Below are 20668 nucleotides of genomic sequence, written 5' to 3'. Positions count from 1 at the left end.
GATAAAGGCAATGAGCAACTTAGTAAGAAAAGTTTCACAAACTATAAGAAGTTAGTAGATTTTTTAAAAAATAAATAAATAAAGTTAAGGAAAATGTTTAGGGAAGAAAGCTAGGGGATTTTTTTATAATTATCAAAATTACATAATTAAAATTACATTACAGAATTATTACAAATATTTTAATTTTTGCAGGGTCATTTCTGTGTTTTATTACTTCCTTTTTCGTTTATTTATTTATTTGGTTTTTTAACTTTTTTTCAACTTAATTTTCTTGTACTTTTTACTAACTTTTTGGCCATAAATTTGATCATTTCTTCTTTTGTTGCCCATTGCCTATTTCCCATGTTTTCGAAAGAAATCAAGCCAAATCGCCTCATCAGAGTACCTTGGTTGTCTTGCTAGTGGGTGACTTCCTGTCAGCAGGCGTGGGGCTGATGTTAACATTAAGTTCTTCTTCATTGGTCCCTTCATTCTCCAGCTTTGGCTCTTCAATGTCAGCAGACTCTGACTTCTTAGGCACTAAAAAAACAATAACAGAATACATTTCACTTCAGAAATAGTTGTATGTGAGAATTTAAAACCCCGTCACTGTCCCGCAGATTGATGAATGACCCACCTCTTTTTTTCCTGCGGTCCCTGATTAGTTTTTGGGTGATCCTCCTCCAGCGGGGCTGAGAGCTCAGCAGCTTCAGTTTGGACACTATAGACAGGTCGTTGCTTACGGCTGGACGCAGCTCATTGAACAGGAAGCGCAGACGCTCGATGACAGGGGCGCACACTTCCTTATACGAGCGACCTTGTTCCTGATGGGTCTAATTAAAGTGGGACAACACAAATACGTGATGAAAAGCCCAAAACTTTCCTTTGTCACAAATTATTGGAACTTAGGAATTAATACGAGCTCTTGTGTTTTATCACGATGCCTTTCTATTACAGTACAGAAGCTACATGCAGTATTCATACCTTGATTAAAGAACACTTCGCCTGGTAGACCATGCGGCACACGTCAATCACAGATTTAGGGAGGGACCTCTGTTTTCCCTGGTCCACACCCAAGGCACATTGACTGACGAGTGAAAGAGCAACGTGACCTGTGACAGAAAGAGATTTTACACTTTATTAATGAACCAGTGAATATGAGAAGATAAAGCAGATCAGTTTTGAAATTATTTAAAAGTCAAAGACAGAAAACAGGCAAATAACAGGCATTTTGCTAAATAGATCAATCAGTACATTAAATTAAAGGTTCCTGCAGCATCAGGCGAGGTAGATTTAAGACTTCAAGACTTTTTTTTTAATGTCCCTTGGAATTAAGTTTCAGTCCAATTTTCTAATAAACAAAATTGAAGGACAGTTTCATTTTGCCCAAATGGTAACTGTAATATAGTGTAGTGTTTTTTATTCTGCATGTGAGATTCCACTGCTTGGATTGTCATCATGAGGAGTTTAAGCAGAGGAATTTATTAAATTATTAAACCAAAAAAAAAATGTTACCAATTGTTTCCAGATTTTACTATGCAATGTCAGTAAAAAACAATTCAGAAATCCAATAATAAAATTCTGAAAATTGATTAATATTAGATATTTATGGTTAGGACTGGTGTTGGTTAAAAAAAATAACTCACTGAAAGTAGAAAATTATATTACTGAATAATATTTTTATAGCCTGATTCTGAAAAGCGCATTTTGTGCGCAGAGCAATACGAGTGTGTGTAATATTAAAGCGGGCCCTAAGGGTTAAGGTTAGAAAAAAACTGAGTTTGGGTTAAAATGAATTGATTTCTAGCCTTCTAGGCAAACGTCTCCTATATGCAGGTTTAAGCTGAGGAGAGGACAGGAGAAGTTATTAGTAAAGGCTGTAAAAATGCAAAAAGTAAATGTAAATTGCAATGTAGCAAAACAATACTTCTGAAAAAGTGGTGTTCTGTTGTGTCAAGTGTAAATCCATAATGAGACTCTGAAAATGTGAGCCCCTTAAAAATAAAGTTAAGGGGTTCTGATGTTGGAGATTGTGAAAGTACAAAACAGAAAGATTTCAATGCATCTCCGTATTAGTCATTACAATAAAAAAAAAGGCCAAGTGAGCCAAAATAAGCTCTTAATTCCCCCTCAAACAGCCCGTCTGAGAGCAGTTGCTAGGTTACCGAGGTCTTGATGTTTGAGCAGGCAGCAGAGCAGCAGGCGGCCGACTTCCTCCACAGGGTGCTCCGGGGGGAAGGTGATGGGAGTAATAAGATGGTACTGCTTACAGCAACGCTCTATTTGGCATAAGAAGTCCTATAATAAAACAAAGACAACAGATAAAGCATGACTTTATCCTTCAGCTGCGTGGAAACTGTGCAGCTGTTCTGTTTGGTTGAGTCACAGTTGCTTCGTACCTTCACAGTGTGGTCCTGAGTGTTGTTGTCAGCAATAGCCTGCAGGAAAGGCTGTGCGTGGTCACTGAGGGTGATTCTGCGGGAGTAGAGTTTGGCCTTGTCTGGAGTGGTCGTACCCAGGGAGCTGCAGTGGTCTTCATCCTTTTCTTCATTGTAGTTATAATGGATCTGACTGGTCTGCAGACCCCCAGAGAAAATGGAGGACTGGAGCCATTCTGTGCAAAGAGAGAAAAAATTACTGATAAGCCTTTGAAATCTGGACAAATTGGCTCGATTTTTTTCTTCAACTTCAAAAGACATCACCAAAAAAGCAACTTATTTACCCAATTACCCAAATGAACCACAAATCAGTAAGAAGTTAATGAAAAAAAGTTACGAGAAAATAGCCAAAAAATTGGAATTTAAAAAAACAGGGAAAGACCTGAAAAAAGAAAGAAAAAAAGAAAGATTTTTAAATACATATTCATATAAACTATAAGTTTATTTTTCTGGATATTGTCCCAAAACAATTTTTTAATAATATTATTATGTCTCCTTTAAAAAAAACTAATTTTCAGGTCATTTTCTTTTCAACTTTTCCCAATTTATAGCAATTTGCAGCTCTCTTGCCAAGTTGCTCATTTCCTGATTCCCATGTTTTTAGAAGAAACTAAATAAATTTTCTGAGGTTTCAAAGGTTTAAGTGCTTGCTCAATCCAGGTTTCAAAAGGTTACAATTGGAACCACCTAAAATGCAGAATTTGGGAAAGAGGCATCTTGATTTTTAACCAAGCTGCATAAAAATCACTGAACCCACTGGCACATTCAATCTCCATGGCCGACAGCGGGGTGCTCTTGGCCAGGTAGGAGGCGTGGAGACCGAGCAGCAGCCCCAAGTTCCTCTCTGTGTCAATGAGCGGGGAGGAGAGACTGCTGAGGTCGGGAGTGGTGACGGTCTCCTGGTTCGGCTGCGGATGATAAAACATCCAAATTTTAAATACTCCCACTTATACTGCATCGTTCAAGATGTTATGCAACACATCAAACTGGAAAAACTTGACAAAACTTCACTGAGGTTTTACATAAAACCTGTCATCTCTCCATTGAATAAACATCCTCACAGCTCTTTGCTACAATAACTAGATTATACTCAATCTGATATGTCAATAAGCAATATGTAAAGCAGCTCTAAACCTTGGTTAATATTTATATTCATTATTTACTGTACATGCCCAATTGCTCATTTGCTTTTTTGACGTGTTTGTAAATTCTGCACTTATTTTGTAATATCTAACATCACTTGTCTGCAGCGTTCACTGATTGTTTGTCAATTTAAATACCAGTTAACAGTTAGTTCACAGACTATAACCAATTTTGAAGAGACACTAATTTTGAAAACGTGTATTGGGACAGTCGGTACCTCCATATACTGGCCGACACAGAAGGCCTGCATCGACTCCCTGGTGTCTTCAAACTGCAGAGCGGCTTCCAAAGCAACCACCGGGTCCTCTCCTGCAAACTGGGCTGTAAGAGCAGATACTTTGTTTTATCAATCAAGGACGAATCCCAAACTGCAGCTTGATTCAGTGTTTGACAGTAATCTTCTCTACTTTTTCCAGAAAAAGGGTTAAATTCACTCTGATTAATTATGTCATTCCAAAAACTATATTTATTTTACCAAGGATGCTGTTTCCTGTTAGCGACTGCGACTGAGCCTGGAAATCCTTGATGTCGTAGACCTTTCCGTCTATGACCGTCCAGAAACCACCGTCTTTGTTATGGTTCTCCAGGTCAGCCTTGCGAATGAGGGAAACCTCCTCGTTGTTCTTAGAACTTTGTCCTGTGAAGAAGGACCCTGCCACAGCAGAAAAAAAGAGGTATTTACATCCTAACACATCTTCTAATCTTCACCTCAAATTTAGGGCCCTAATAAATTCAGACCAGTGACATTGTAAGACATAAATGGTGGTGTACCCATAATGCCCGGCCAAGCCAGATCCTCATTATCGTCCCTCTCATGTCCCGGGGCCAAGTGGTTGAAACGGTCGAGGTGCTCCAAGAGTCCAGCCAGGAGAGGAATAGAGCCCGTCTCCTGCATAACACCTGCATCATCGGTGAGGAGGAGGACGATGGACACGACCAACTCAGGCAACAGTACTCCTATCAAAAGAAGACATGGAAAGGCAACTTTCTAACAAGCTCATTACAGGTCTGCATGCAATTCTTTTTTGGAAGGTCCCCCCCCCTAACAGAGCAGAGCATTACCTGAAAAAGGACCTTACAATATAACACAAAAAATAAAAAAATGCAATAAAATAAAACAAAAAAATGAACATCTAAATATATATATATATATATATATATATATATATATATATAAGTAAGGAAATAATAATAAATAACACAAAAAATATTTGATATAATATAAAAAATAATAATAATAAAGAATTTAAAAAATGCATAAAATATATAAATTAATTAATAAAATTTAAAATAAACAAATAAAGATTCAGACATTTACTAAAGGTGGGCTGTATGAAATTCATGCAACACATAAATATTAAGAACTTTCCAAGGGCGAGATTACCAGTTAGATCTCCTTCAATAACCCGTGAGACTTCAGCAAAGTGGCGGCGACCAGTAGAGGCAATACTTGTCGCAACTGGGAGGATGTCTCCGATATGAGTACACAGCAGAGCGATGTACTTTTTTAACAGGGAGCCAACACCCAGAAGCTCAGGATCTGCAAAAAAAATAAAAACACACTAAACAACAGATCAGATATCCTCACCTACAGCTCATGTTCAAACGTGATAGCTGGTTACTTTTATCAGGATGACTAGAGAAAACTTTTGGTTTGAAACACGTGACTTACTGTATCCATTGACATTCTCTGTGCCGTTGACACCCAGGTAGGTAGAGTTTGCTAACCAGCAGCCTCTGGAAGCGCAGCAGCAGGTCCAGAGACGCAGAGCGCTCTTTGCTGACATGCTCTGCCTCTAAATAGTTGGAGATGCGCCGAGCAACGTCCTTCAGCCTGGCGATGGTCTGAGAGGCGATGTTCCTGCAGAAATTAAAGGTGTGAATCTGTCAGCAGGCAGCAAGGTGTTAACCAAAATAGCGGCATAGCTGAACCGGGCAGAGAGGAGTTACCTCAACAGCTGCTGTACAAGCTGCACCAGAGGGAGGCTCTGCTTCCCCGCTGACTCGTAGATGCCCGTGTTGATGAGGTCTTTGTCCAGCGCGGTGCGACAGCGGTGCATGGTGGAGGCATTGGCCTCCTGCTCATCGATCTCCTTCTCTTTCTGAGCCTCCTTCTTGGCTTCAATGTCCTGTTGGGAAAAAAAAGTTCATTTCAGGAGTTCAGGGATGTCGAGTTTAACAATTAATGTCTAATATTCTGCATCAGTTGTAGGGTTTAAATACTGCACTTAAAAAACATTTGCCCAATGGCCTAAAGTTTGGGGAAAGCACATAAAAATGTATCTATATCTGCGCATGTTGCACAAACAGAGGGAGCACTGTTTCCATGAACATGTTTATGTAAGAAAAAGAGAGCAAAGTGATGACTCATGCGTTAGCACACTGACCTGAATCTCAGCGGTGATGGCTGCGTTCAGTGCTGATTCCAAACCTCCATCAGCCATTAAGCTGCTGACCAACAGGTCGATCATGAAGCGACGTCCGGGGCTCACACTCATCTCATTTCCAGATGCTGGGAAAAAAAGAAATAAAAACCTTAGGTTGCTTTCACACCTGTAGTTCATGCAGCACTTTAATGCTTATCGAGTGTTTATATTTATGTTCTTTGGTGTCATGAAATGATCACGGAGAAATAATGAAACTGTGTAAGCATTATTAGTCAGCTTTTATTAGACTGTAAATCGATCACATTATCTGGGCAGCTGTGGGTGCATGATTGTAATGGCTTCTTTTTTCAGCTCACATGTTACAGAAGAAAAATCACAAAACTTTATAAACTCTGCATATATGCTCCACTACAGAACAACCATAGGAGAGGCATTTTTCAACAGCTGCTGGAGGCTTTACATAGAAAAACACATCTGCATTACCTGCTGCCAGGTCGCTAATGAGGTCATTATATGACGGCATCTGAGCGAGTTCTGCATTGATACTGATGACAGAAAGACCATTTGTGACGTTTCTGTCCTATTGCTGAACTCAGGTATGTTTTAGGAAGCTGTAGTTTTGAAAAACTTCCCTCAGCAGAGGAATCTGACTGTATTAATAACTTACAATAATGTAAAAGTGCGCCCGCACACTGCTGCACGTGCGTGCAGCGCCAGCTCTGGCCTTGAAACTGGATCAATTATGAGATTGCAGAAAACATTTCACAACCAGAAGATGGATTTATGATTGGTTTAGCTGTTGAAATTATACTAAAATCACGTCTCCCATCATAAAATCCCATGGAGGGTTCGTTAGTCCATTTGGAAGCAGTGCAAGACCCACTGTCTCTGTCCAGTTTTTTGGTCCTTTCACATCAGCTCAAACGAACCGTATAACCATGCAAGCTAACCTGATTTTGTCTTAAGCGAACCAAACAGGACAGGTGTGAAAGCACCTTTACTCTCTCCACAGCCAAACACTCTTTGCTCTCCATATCAAAATGAACAAGACTTTTACATTTTCATGTGTTTAACAGCATTAGCAGATGATCGAATTTGCACTCACCAGCATTGGGCAGGAGTGAGGACAACGCCCTCGCCCTCTCCTCAGCGGTGGGTAGCAGCACTGACCAGCCACTCTGGAGGACTGCTTGAGCAGCTGCTTGCACAGTATTGAGCACCCCAGCATTGCTCGCCGCCAGTACCACCACCGTTTGTTTGAGGTTATTGAGAAGCACGCTGCCGAGCCCCAGTCCCAGCTCCTCTGGATCCACCTGGTTACTTATGGCTGCATGGAGCTGAGGAGGGAGGTTTTTAGGAGATATATAAGCTCATTATTATCTGCAGTCCAACTAGTCTACAGCTGAAATGCTAACAAATATTAGGCACAATCACATATGATAAACCAGACATGAAAGAATGTGTGGAGATGTTGAAATAATCTAAAACTGCCACGAGCACAAATACAAAAAAGCCTACCTGGAGCCTGAGCAGGTTGAGTGTGGCGACTACCATGCACTCCTTCTCCTGTGGGGGAGGCCAGTCCGAGCTGCCGTCCATCCCCTCGCTGACCTGTCGCAGGAGCAGGTCCAGCTGCTCGAAGGTCATGGGGCAAACGTCCACCACAAGGGCACACGCTGCCCGACGGACCACTCTGAGCACGAGGACCAGGCGAAGCTCTGACAAAAAAAAAATCACTGCGTGTTACATGTTTTAGCTCTGTCATACTGAGGATATAAAAATGATCAATGACAGTTTTAGATCACCTGTCCTGGGCCGCAGGAGATTCCCACTATGTGTTTGGAGTTGAGCCCTGGGAGTGCCTTAGGCTGCTTCTTGTTCGAAAAGAGTGTATCAAAGTGCTGCAGCTTATCATTGCTGCCCCAACTGTGCACCTCTCCGTCGTCAGTGAGGGCCAGACAATGTGTGGATCCCACAGCAACATCCACAACCTTCTTTCCTGCTTGCAAACATATCAGACGAAGATCTGTCTGTATTAGCGTTGTGTTGATTTCCGGTTTTCCAGTCAGGTGTATGAGCTTAAAACACATCAGTTTTATGCAAACCATTTGAACCAGCATTTGTCATTATGACACTTTCTGGCGAATAAAAAAAAAAAGCCCACATCAGCAACCCGTGCAAACGATCAACAGTGTTAAATCAATCCAGTATTGCATAAGAAATAAGCAATATGGCAAAATGATTAAGCGTTAGGGACTGTTTGGCACATTATTCAGAGTTTTCATTCTTCATTTTTTAGTACTATGTTGAAAATAATTCGTTTTTTGTTTTTTTTTTTTTTAAAAACATAGTGGCATCATGAAAACTGGCATTTAAAGGCTTAAAATTCTAATAATCAATAAATATTTAATTTTTATGATTACGACTTTGTGTACTAGAAAGTTCATGGGGTTTTTAGGGCAGGGGGAGGAATAAGCTATTTCAAGTCCCATTTTTACAGCCTGTACAAGGCAGTAATGTTGCGCCATTATTCTGCCTCGTCGTTGTATTAAAAAAACATACAAACATAAAATTAGGAGGACTGATTTTGTTTTTGTCTTTTTATATATATATATATATATATATATATATATGATATATATATATATTTTATATATATATTATAAATATTTTATATTTATATATTTTTTTTATATAATACTCACCCTGTAAACTGTCAAGCAATTTGGGGTAGCGAACATGCTCATCAGTGCCGTGACCGAGGCGTTGATTGTCTCCCTTTCCCCATGTGTACACTTGGCCATCTTTGGTGAGAGCCACTGAGAACTGACTGCCGCAGCACACCTTCACAATGTCCAGGTCCTGCAGTTTTTCTACCAGTTTGGGTGTTTTGCAGCCATCACTGCCTCCTCGGCCCAGTTTACCATAGTCTCCGTCCCCCCAAGACCACACCTGACCTGTGGAAACAGAGATGGTAAATTAAAAAAACTTCCATTTGCATGATGCCGATGGATTTCGTGGTTAGAAATCAAGCCAAAAACCCTTCTGTTCTTACCATTTTCTGTCACAGAAAGTGTTTGTGCATCACCACTTCCACATGCCACATCCACCACCTTAAGTCCCTTCAGAGCTGTCACCAGCATGGGTGTGGTCTGGTCCTCACTGGAGCCTAGAAACCCAAACAGAACACAATTCTTAGACAAAAAAACAGACAAAAGCTTTATCCAAGCCGAGGCTGCGTCCAGCAGGTCGATGCAGATGGAGCTTACCATGGCCAAGTCGACCGTAGTTCCCTCGGCCCCACGTATAGAGCTCGCCATCAGCGGTAATCGCAGCGCTATATGTGCTCCCACAAGCAATGTGTACCACATGCTTTCCTGCCTGTTTCCCATTGAAGGCTGCGATCATTGCAGGCTCTTCTAGATACCTGAAATAAAGTGAAAATGGAGATGCAGCAGATAAATATCTCCTCTGGCAGATACAACAAGCTCTTGGGAATATTTTGAATAAAATTAAAAGTAAAATTGTCCGTCTCTAGCCATGTTTCAGGCTTTTTAAAAGGAGCTGTGAGTGTTGGATGCTTTCATCTTTGCTTGAAATGCAGTCAGTGCTATCTGTGGACGCTGTCTTTGGTCATAGCATAAAACATTCATAAAATGTCCTAGATTTGGCATATAACATAACGTATCATTTTAGTATCTGTTGATTAATATTTAAAATGTACAATAAGTGATTTTCTACCATTTGGGGAGCGGTATTATACACAACGATTCTCCAAGGAAAATAAAACAGGTAACAGAACAGGCAAAACAAACACTGAGTGAAGTCGTTTCACGTTAAAAACCAATGTTTCTCCGATGCTGTTCAGCATGGCAGCGGCTGGAGCCGAGCTGCCGTTAATGTTTGCAAAGCTTGTTTCTCTTATAAGTTAAGATCCAGAGGTCAAATGACTAAAATCCTTTATCAAGTTAAAATCTATCTTTTAAAGACTAAAAACTGAAAAGAGTCTCATAAAAATGTGGCCTAAAACTGGATAAAAAAAGTAAATTTATGACAACTTATGGCAGTCAACCACAACCTTTACGCAAGTGCAACAGGGTATGACGCCACTGACAGGCGACAGCAACCAAATTAAAAGGACTTGATTCAAATTACAAATGTTCTCTGGCTTATTAGAAATATTTGGGATAATATAAGTACAAGACTCAACAAAATATATCCTAAGTCTTGTGGTTTTTAGACTACTGAAACTGTCTACAGACTATATTTAATACTCATATTTAATATTGGACATCAAATATCAGTTGGAGTTTTGTCTTTGTGCTTACGTAGTGTCTCCATGTCCCAAGCGGCCTCCGTCACCGCAGCCCCATGAGAAGACCTCCCCATTGGACGACAGGGCCAAGTAGTGCTGCCCATCAGGATGAGCCGCAAGCTTCACAATCTTTCTGGAGCTCAGACAATGGATCAGCATCGGAGCCTGCAACAAAACATTTCAGAGGCTCAATCTGCTGCAGATGCACAGCTGAAAGGATCAGCTACTTGCTTTTGTTTTTCAGAATAAAGCTGATTTATTAGAGTGTGCATGAATAAACAGAAACAACCCGTGCAACAGAACTGACCAGGGTTGTGCTCTTGTAGTTTTGGGTGTAAACAGCACCACTGCTGGACAGAATGAGAAAGCCCTTTTCTGAACAGACGATCTGAGAGACTCCGAGGCTTGACAGGGCTTTACACTGAATGGGGCCGTTAACATTGGCATACCGCTTCCAGCCCAGCAGGCCCCAGGCTATCACCTCCTGCAAGGTTCCCTTTAAAAAGAAGACACAGAGAGGAAAACTTAGTCAGTCACATGTACACCTTTTCCACCAAAAGGTTGGTTAGCATGTGCACACAGGTTTTTCAAACACGGATAAACAGGCTAAATATAGGCGTGCATCCCCACTGCCTGTGAACACAGCGTCGTAGTCTGGCTGTGGGTTGTTTTGTTGGTGTGTCCATTCGACATCCCACACAGGCCGGAAAACAGGTAAACAGACAGCAGCAAGATCAGAGATCTTTGAAAACTTTTCAGCTGTTTCTTCTCTTTATATATCTCTTACTTATTCAGTCTCTTTCAAACTCGGTTCATGATTATTTGGATCAGTGTTTCAGCGCTGCTTAGGAGGAGACGGACAGTAACTTGTGATGGTGTCATTGTATCTCCCTGGTTAAGGAGCTGAAAAAAGCAAGTTCACCCCTTTGTGTTGTATTCCTATCAATAATGATGTGAGCCAGAGGCGATAAATACCTGAGTCTACCACAGAGTCATTTGACGCAGGTGTGAATGCAGATTTTACACGTTCTCACTGCATTAAAAAGCCAGATTTTGGCAGGTTTTAGTGGGTATTTGTGCAGTGGGAATGAGGCAATGGTGACAGTTTGTTTCTCCTTTGCAAAAACATGATTATAAAAATACAGTGTGTAAAATTCATGTCACCCTTTCAGATCTGATTAACTGCTGATCAAGGATTCTCACTCGCGTAAAGTCTGATGATAACTATTTTTATCCATTCTTTTTCTGTCTCAACATATCATACAGTACAACTCATCCAAGATAAATATAGCACAAAGATGATGCAGCAGGCACATAACTTAGCATCAATTGAGGGAAGGAGTAGCATCATTGACCTACAAAATAAAGATAAAAAATAGTCACTGTCAGTTGATAAAAATAGTTGTCACCTTGTGGGATGTAGGAGAGTTGCAGTGTGGAGGACTGCAGGGGGAAGCCAGACGATCCAGGTGAGCCATGATCACAACAGCTGTTTGCCGAAGGTCAATAGCCAGGTCATTATCCTGAGGCAAGGTCAGGTAGCGCAAGAAGCTCTCATTTGGACTCATTTGGGCGGTGAGGATCTGGCAACCACAGCAAAGTACTAATTAGCTTGATTATTAACCAGGAACAGGAACACAGGGGCACTTAAAGACAGGTGTTCCCAGGAGACACACGAAACAACAGACCTTATTGTCCAGTCTTCAAGTGATATTTGGAGTATATGGAGTGGATGTGCTCCATTTCTCATATACATTTAGAGTCTTATGCTGCATTTACAATGCTTGGTACATCTGAACTCTACTCAACTCGCTTTTGGTTCAAAGTCCTTTTATCTTTTCATTTTCCGCTGCAGATAGCACCTCCTAAAAAGGCGTGTTTCTCTGCCAATCATGCCAATGCCGAGTGAAACTGCTGTGATGTCGTCATCAACTCAACATGACACCCACAGATTTCTTCCAAACCAAACAGAGGAACATCTGCACCTCGTAGTTTTGCGGGATGCCAATTTTTAGAATATGGGTCAAGTAATTTTTTCAAAATGTGGTTGCTATTGACTGTCGCTTGGCTATTTTTTCTTTTTTTATTATTTTTTGTTTGGCTTTTGCTTTTATTGTAAAGGACAGGTTAAGCATAAAAGGGGGATAAAAAGAGAGCGGATGACATGCAGCAAAGGGCCACAGCGTGAATCGAACCTGCTGCTGCAGCAAGGACACAGTCTCTGTACAGGTGGCACCCGTTCTCCTAGGTCGCTTGGCTATTTAAAGGCTGTTCACACAAAAGCAGCTCTTGCACGAAACGTTAAAATTTTGTTTTGTTTGGCCTTTCATTCATTTCATTTCATTCACACCACAACTGCATTTTGGGGGCATGAAAACACAAACTTTAGGTATGTGGTGTTCTTCTATAATGAGTTATTACAAAGTTACAGCTCCAATTGATGATCTGGCATGCATACTACCGTATTTTGGGTTGTTTTTGCGGATCGGTGTACAAAAGGATCATTCTAACAAGGCAGATTTATTAGTCTTTCTTATTTTTTTGGGAAACGCAGAGGAAGGACTTTGGGGTTTTTAGTAGGGACGTTCACTAAAAATGGTGGGTTTGTGCAGAATTTCTTATGTCACACAGGTGCAGATAATCTCTGACCAATCAGAGGTCTGCAGTGTTTTAACTTCACCTTCTTGTACCAGCTCAGTTTACAAGGAACCTCAACTAAGGTGGTACCCAAAAAAGGACCAGGCACTATCTACAACTTTTGTAATGGAAAAACAAAAAGTGCATGTTGAGTTGAGTAGAGATGGACTGTACCATGCAGTTGGAATTTGGCTTAATTGTACTGCTATTAAGATACACAGATGCTGGTTCACCTCAGCTTCCTCTTCAGGAATGGGCTCCTCCTTGCTGCTGTGTATGTTCTGAAAGCGCTGCAGGAGGGGCAGCAGAGGGGCACTGGTTCCCTGGGTGGAGCGCTCGTTGTCCATCTCCCTGGTGCCACTTTCCCACAGGCGCAGCAGCAGCAGAACAGCAGACAGCAGCTGACTGCAAAGACACAGACAAAGTGAGCAATGAGGTCGCAGTGTATTTAAACTGCAGCAGGATATCAGCATAAGCAAATGAGCAGGGATTAAGAGTATCTGGTTACCTGAGAGTGCCCCTCTGCACAGCCAGCTCCAGCAGGATGGCCAGGGCTAAGTGCTGGTCCTGGAGAGGAATGTTGCCTTTGGTGCTGGCACTCCCATGAACGTCACTGGTCCCAAAGAAGACAGGACGTGAGAATCACACAATTTTATCCAACATGTCTGACAATACACAGAATAATTACTGATCAATAAATAACAAACCTGAGGAACTTGGTGGCCCTCTCAACAACTTCGAGCCACACTGATGATACAGTTCCTTCATCAAACAGAGTCGCCTCTGGAAGAGCTCGCAAGGCATCCAGAGACTCCTGGAGAAGCTCACTGCAAAGATCTGCATCATCTCCTGTAAAACACAAACATCGCCTGATTTATAAACACCCACAAATATGAGATAAAATATAAGACAGCAAGTGCTCACACATCTTCAGATCCCTCTGATATGGAGTGCACGGTTGATAGGCACATCGTTTGTTTATGTGACGCAACAGTACTATCAAATATTTTCAAGCTTGATAACTCCGATAATGTTCGAACAGAATTTCTCCCATTTGTCTAAAACATTCAAATCATCCAGGACAAGTGGACCGGCATCAATCATTTCCGACAAAATTCTGCAAAAGAGAAAACTAGCAGTGTGAAAGGGGGAGAGAGAGTGGATGACAAGCAGCTAAGGGCCACGAGCTGGACGCCACCCATTTTCAGATTTGTGCAAAAACTTAAGCAGTAAGAAATGTCGATAAAACACAACTGCAAGATGACCACTTTTCCATTGAGTGTTGTTATGTGACTTCTTCTGCGATGTTATGCAGGTTTATTTCTACTGCAGCCACCGCACTCGCCGTCATTATTTCCAATCAAAGGCGACGTAGGCGTGTTATGCGAGCAGTAATGGAAAAGCAAGCTCCTTTTACGGGCCATGTATGAGGGATTTCCAGGAGCTGATAATCCATGATTTCACAGAGGAATTGTGGATTCAAAACTTCTGGATGATCCGCACAACTTTTGAAGAGTTATGCGAAGCAATAACACGTCTTGTAGCTCCTGCTGCATCATGCCCGAGGGAGCTGGTTCCTACCCACAAGCGCACAGCCATAGCATTATGTGGTCTATAAAAGCCCCAAAAGTATTTTCATTGCAAGTGCCTGAAATACCACCTTATATGAGCGTAAAAACTTTTTTGCAATAAATCGACGTGTTTCCATTAGATGTATTTTATATTCGATATTACAATTTGCACAATTTGAGGGTTAATGGAAACCTACCTACTTATTGGTTCTAGGGTGCTTGATGAATGAGGTCTCAGACTTGCATGCATTAACATACTATAATCTCAAGCAAGTGGTAACCAATCAGATTCAATGGTCTTTATTCTGTCTGTTGAAGCACCTGCTAAATCAGGAAAGCTCCATAATATCAGGAATTTGTTGGTGTTCATTCAGCAGGTGGTGGAAGAAAACACTGTTACACCGCTCTGACAGTGTATTCCAGGAATACAGCGAGACTGAGGATGAGAGGCTTAACTGTCCGTGTGTGTGTGTGTGTGTTTGTGTGTGTGTGTGTGTGTGTATGTGTGGCTCATGTTACAGGAAGGCTACAGAGACGAGGCCGGCTCTTTGTTCCCACCCAGTCCCTGTGGACAGGCAGCTCTCCACCTCGCATCAGTGCACGTAACAAAAACAGCATCTCTGCTTGCCAAGATAACAAAGACGGACTAAAGTTTATTTTTTGTATTTTACTTGTACAATCAAATAAATATTTAACTCTTTGGTCATTTTTAAGGTCATAGTTTGCTGTGGTGTCTAATTGGACTGCTTTATATTAAAATATGTTTGTCAAAAACTCCCTTACATACATGAAGGGAAATGATTTTGACCCTTTGAGAAAATTGGCTTGATTTATTTCAAAAACATAAAAAGAAAGGCAACAAAAGGACACATAAACTAAAAATTAGATAGATAGATAGATAGATAGATAGATAAAAATAAAATACACTAAACAGTGGAAAAGAAAAACTAAATTATAAAACAAGAAACTTGGAAAAATGCTTTCAATATATGATATTTCTGTAACATAACTTTTGATATTTAATTTTAATATGTATGAGTATAGTTTTTCCTTAGCTTTTTTCTTTTTCCCTAGACATTTTTCCCTAGCTCTTTTAAAAATAATTTTCTAAATCTATTAATTTCTTACAATTCGCGGAACTAGTTTTCGAAAGAAATAAAACCAAACGAGTGTTACAAATGAATCTCCCCAGGCCTAAACCCCTTCAGTCCTTCATCTAGCCAACATCACAAGCTCAGCCTGAAGACATTGAGAAATATGTTGGGTTGTTTACTACCAGCACCTTGTAACATGGTGCAACACATTCAATACCAGCTGTTAAGCAGAGCTCCATTTCCATGACCGCAGCTATCACCATCACCAACGAGGCACAACAGCTGTCAGCGTCCCCCGGATGTTCTTACCTGACCTCCAGGCCCGACGCAGGAAAGCAAAGGCAAAAGAGAGAGCTGCCCTGGACCCGACTCTGGCCAAACCTTCAACCCCTTTACTGGCCGGGCGAGGGCTGAAAAACAAAGCAAAATGCACAGAGATTAACACAAGATGCATTTGTGTGTGTGTAGAGTGCGCACGCACGCACGCACACACACACACACACACACAGCTGTAGGGTTTAACTCAACCAAGTATTAACATTCTTTAAGTCATATAAGTACATACCAATCCTATATTATGTAGGTTGAAACAGTTTGGCCTCAATTTGTAGTTTTACAGAACACTTTGTTCAACCACTTTCCTAATTTACAACACTGTGTGCTCAAATCACATTTGAGTTGCAGTGAAGCTGCTAAAGGGGACCAATTATGCTTTTTCTCTTTACAATGCTGGATCTTCATATGCTGCCTTCACGTGCTCATCAGAAATATCATATATACGAGTTACAGCCCTCCTAAATCGGAATTACGAGTGGGAAATTGGGAACTTTTGATAATATCCGGGTTGCCGAACTGTGACGTTTGCGTGACATTTCAGGGCAGCAGAAATGGCAGAAAGCATAGAAATGGTGTCCTGGTGTTTGTTTTTATAAGTTGTTTTATTGAGTTAATAAATTCTACAAAAAGGGGATTTTCCGACATGATTGACAGCTGTGTCAGCCAATCCGTTTTTTTGGTTGTTTTTTTTTTTCAACGTTAAAATATGAAAAGGTGTCCTAATAGAAACCCAAAATACAACTATGGACCTGAAAATGAGCAAAATAGGTCCCCTTTAAATTCAAGGTCCTGTGGAAGAGTTTCACTCACAATAAAATGCCTTGGAAGCACCATTCACTTTTTGGAAAAAAAAAGTTGGATACAGGTCATGATGAACCTGAAAGGTCATCGCGGGACTAATCATGTGCACACTCACATTCACACTTAATCTAAATAAGATAAAATAAGATAAGATAATCCTTTATTAGTCCCACAGTGGGGAAATTTCCAACATTGCAGCAGCAAAGGGATAGCAAAATAGCAAGATAATACTGTGCAAAATAAACTATATTAATAAATAAATAAGTACAAAAACGTGCAGGATGGAGATGAAGGAATCTAATCTTAATTCATACTTAATCTTAATCTAAAATCTCTGCTTCGTCAGCTCTCACACTCTGGCTTCATTATTTTTTACCTCTTGTTGTCAGCAGCAGGCAGTGGTGGGCTGGGCGGCCCCTTCCAGCGGACCTTGTACTTCTCCTCCTCCTCCATCATGCTGTGGCTCAGAGAGATGAGGTAGCGCTCCAGGATGACCAGGCGCTGGCGCAGGCGTTGGGCAGACAGGGTGCTTTTGGCCATCTGAGCCGAGAGCTTCTGCTGGTCGTCGACCAGGACCAACAGACAGTCCTTCAGCTCATTCTCATCTACACACACACACGCACGCACACACACACAAGGGAAGGGAGATGAAAATATTATCTTCCCTCCTAAATATAAGGAATCATCCATATTTTTTTTTTTTTTTTTAGAAAAAATTACATTGTTAAACTTATTTTAGGTGCAAAAAGAGCAACATAAATCAAATTATTTATAAATCTACAACTCACGTGTCATTTCTTTTATGAGCAGGTCAGCTTGAGATTTTTTTTGTTTCATAATACTAAGGAAAAAACTAATAATATTTTCTCAGAGGTAAAATAAAACCATTAATCTGAAACCATAAGTCTCAAAGTTAAACTGTCAACAATTTGTCTCCATATGAAACACATACATGCAAAAAAAGGTAACTTATGGTCAGATTAATGGTTTTATTTTACCTCTGAGAAAATAATAAATAAATCTAAAAACATCTGTCAGCAAGAGTTCTCTTGGAACACATGTTAAAATGTACATGCAGTAAATACAATATGTTGGTTCAGAAATACGTTGCCACAATGATCTATGCATGGCCCACTGCTGTTTAAATTATCTATAAATATGTACTTCATGCTCTTCAAACAAATCCAAACTATTTTTAACCTTAGATATCCAGTAAAACTGGTTTCAGGTGCTGTGGAACTTTTAAAAGGAATGAATTGAAATCTGCCCTCAAACTAAGGTCTCATAATCACCTTGGAGATTTTAAAGCTTTATTAGCTCCACAGAGGAGGTTGTTTTTGGTTTGTTTGTCTGTTTGTCAGCAGGATTACAGAAAAAAAATAACTTGCTGGATTTTCATTAAACTTGGTGGACAGGCAGGAAGAACCCATTGAATTGTAGAGTGAATCCAAATCAGAGGCAATAACGAAAATTAATTATTTATTTTCAGATTTCTTTATCTGTTTTTATTTATTTTATTTTAATTTTTTATTTTATTTTATTTTATTCTTTTTTCTGATCCCTTTTTTCTATTTTTTATGATTCCTGTAACTTTTTTTAAAATGCCATGTTTGGTGCAAAGTTGTGTTTCTGTTTTGCTGATTGTGGTCTTGTGAATGTTTCTTGTCCTCAGATCTCTCTCTGAAAAGATATCTCAATGAGACTGAAAGTAAAACAAAATTAAAAAAAAATATTGTAGCTGTTAAAGAAGTCTTATACTAAGACTATGTTTTAAATATTTTGCTACCCATAAAATTCACATTAACTCGTAAAGCCAAGTAATAAATTTAGCACAAACAGAATGAAAAAGGAGAGGCAAAAACCATGGAAAAAAGCAAATCTGTAAAAAGGCAGCCTTAAATATTCATCTTTCATGTTTACATGATGCATGAAATATATGTATAAAAAATGCTGTAACTTTCTTTTTACCAATATTAATAGACCACAGATAGAAAAATAAACAATAATTAGTAGTTAATACATTGCAAAAAGTGATGAAACACTCCGGTTCTTTTTTACATTGACAGCACAGTGTCTGTGGAAAGTGTCCCACGGTACTTCCTTATTAGTTTTGGTCTCGACTGTTTTTAAAATGACAAAAAGAAAATTAACCATATTCAATATTTTCCCTACCGGCCATGATCACAAACACTCCTTTGTTCTGATCTGGTAGCAAGAAAAGGTTTCATTATGTGTCTATGGAGCAGCGCTGCAGGGAAGACAAGATGAGCCAAAATAGCAGGTCTGAAATCCACTTAAGCTTTATGTAAGCCCGACTGGCCCGAGGTTGTATGAGCCGCGCTACAGTCAGCTGTGCTCGGCTGTCAGGACAGATATACGTCTCGCAGTCAGACAAAGTCTCTTACTATTTATTATACATCACCCTTGGCTAAAAAGTAACTTGTGCGAGAACATTTATAGGAGGTCGATTAACTCTTTATAAAAGATCTTAACACCGTCACAACTTCTTCACTTTAATCCCATCTTCATCAGCCACATGCTTGAAAAAATGCTAGAGGAGCACTTTTAGGGCTTATAGCAAAAGTTTTTGGAAGAAGGTTCTTGCAAAATAACAAAACTCAAAATCTCTTATTGGCCAAAGTTGAGCATCCGGAGGATTTATTTAAGTAATTTTATTACTAAGAACAGCGACCATGCACAAATAAACTTGTGTCTTTTGCAGTCTAAGAAAGCAACAGGATGAGAATTATTATAATTAATTATGGGAAAATGTCAACAAACCATGTATGGATCAATATTTAGGAGGAATGCAGTGATTGTGAAATTCTGGGCTAATACCGATGTTTAAATTATAGTTTGGCCGATAGCCGATACAGATGTTTTTTTGTTCTAATTGATATTGTTTTTGTCAATATTTATTCCAACTTTGTGCCAGGGACAAAAATAAATCTTCAATATCTAAAAAAAAAAAAAAAACTAAACTGTTTTTAAGTCATTCAGTCCTTCATTACACTACCTTTGAAAGAGCACAAATTCAGGTACACGTTTATGAAACAACCTTTAAAATAACCTTGCTTTACATAAAAACCTTTTTTCTTTTAAAGGAATTTTTGAAAAAAAATTTCTTCAAAAGCCTGTTTACCAAATTCACTATATCATATTTCCTCTTTAATATCTATATTGCATTGCTGTGGAAACATCCACAAATTTCTCCTTCAAACAGCTGTATTTATGCAAATTTTTCACCAAAAACAAAATTGCACAAGATTACATTAAAAAAACACTTCTTGAAAATATTATAATATATCTTTGCCCAAGACACATTTTTACCCAACAGAGCTTGAACGCATCATGATGTAACTCAGTGAAACCTCCGATAGCTGTTAACTGATAAAGTTAACTAGCAGGGACAAAATGCGGTGTGTCCCCTGACAAATTTACTTTGTCCCTTTGTCCCAAAGACGTCCAGGAGAATATCTCAGAATATCTGTTCATGCCAAACACTTCTTCTATTGACAGGATATCAGTCTCAAGTCATGCTTTTTAGCCTCTGCAAAACTGATCATCAACATCAGCCACTGCTGTTGGTAAATGTCATCTTATTTGCAGATAAGTTGATGGCAGTAATCAACAAGTTAAATATCGGCTGATATTGATGTTCGGCCGATAAATTGGTGCATCTCTAACATTAAGGATCTCTCAACATCTGCTGCTATGGAAAAACTAATGTGCATTACTGAATAAAAGGTACAGGGTAGATTAAATAATTTAATTAAATTAAATTAAAACACTGTTAGTTTTTGAAAATGTCTGAGGGAGCTTCATGTTGGTGATGAGAAATAAAGCTGAAGACTGTGGTCGGGGCAACTTCAAGATCTCTGCAACACCTGTATATCCACCTCTGTTTTATTTGCTTGCCAGTTCATTTTAAAGTATGCTGTATTTGCTGCCAAGACTGACTATTGTA

At 39.7% G+C, this 20668-nt stretch overlaps 1 protein-coding gene across 1 annotated transcript in view; it reads right to left on the bottom strand.

Annotated features, from left to right (window-relative positions):
- herc2 (HECT and RLD domain containing E3 ubiquitin protein ligase 2) overlaps positions 1–20668 on the bottom strand; it is a 64372-nt gene that overhangs the window by 38546 nt on the left and 5158 nt on the right. The window contains 29 exon segments of the mRNA XM_042483663.1: positions 386–519; positions 617–812; positions 964–1091; positions 2145–2277; positions 2379–2593; positions 3175–3325; positions 3778–3881; positions 4036–4212; positions 4332–4517; positions 4945–5100; positions 5233–5275; positions 5277–5421; positions 5511–5689; positions 5948–6072; positions 7053–7284; positions 7466–7614; positions 7617–7665; positions 7753–7946; positions 8653–8904; positions 9003–9116; positions 9217–9374; positions 10276–10427; positions 10570–10758; positions 11672–11845; positions 13133–13304; positions 13408–13512; positions 13607–13748; positions 15874–15974; positions 17078–17306. Of these exon segments, the coding sequence (XP_042339597.1) occupies positions 386–519; positions 617–812; positions 964–1091; positions 2145–2277; positions 2379–2593; positions 3175–3325; positions 3778–3881; positions 4036–4212; positions 4332–4517; positions 4945–5100; positions 5233–5275; positions 5277–5421; positions 5511–5689; positions 5948–6072; positions 7053–7284; positions 7466–7614; positions 7617–7665; positions 7753–7946; positions 8653–8904; positions 9003–9116; positions 9217–9374; positions 10276–10427; positions 10570–10758; positions 11672–11845; positions 13133–13304; positions 13408–13512; positions 13607–13748; positions 15874–15974; positions 17078–17306 (4484 nt within the window).

This window comes from Plectropomus leopardus, chromosome 3 (assembly GCF_008729295.1).
Source record: "Plectropomus leopardus isolate mb chromosome 3, YSFRI_Pleo_2.0, whole genome shotgun sequence".
Lineage (NCBI taxonomy): Eukaryota > Metazoa > Chordata > Actinopteri > Perciformes > Serranidae > Plectropomus > Plectropomus leopardus.
Note: the sequence above shows the minus strand (reverse complement) of the source record. Positions and strands in the feature narration are given on the sequence as shown.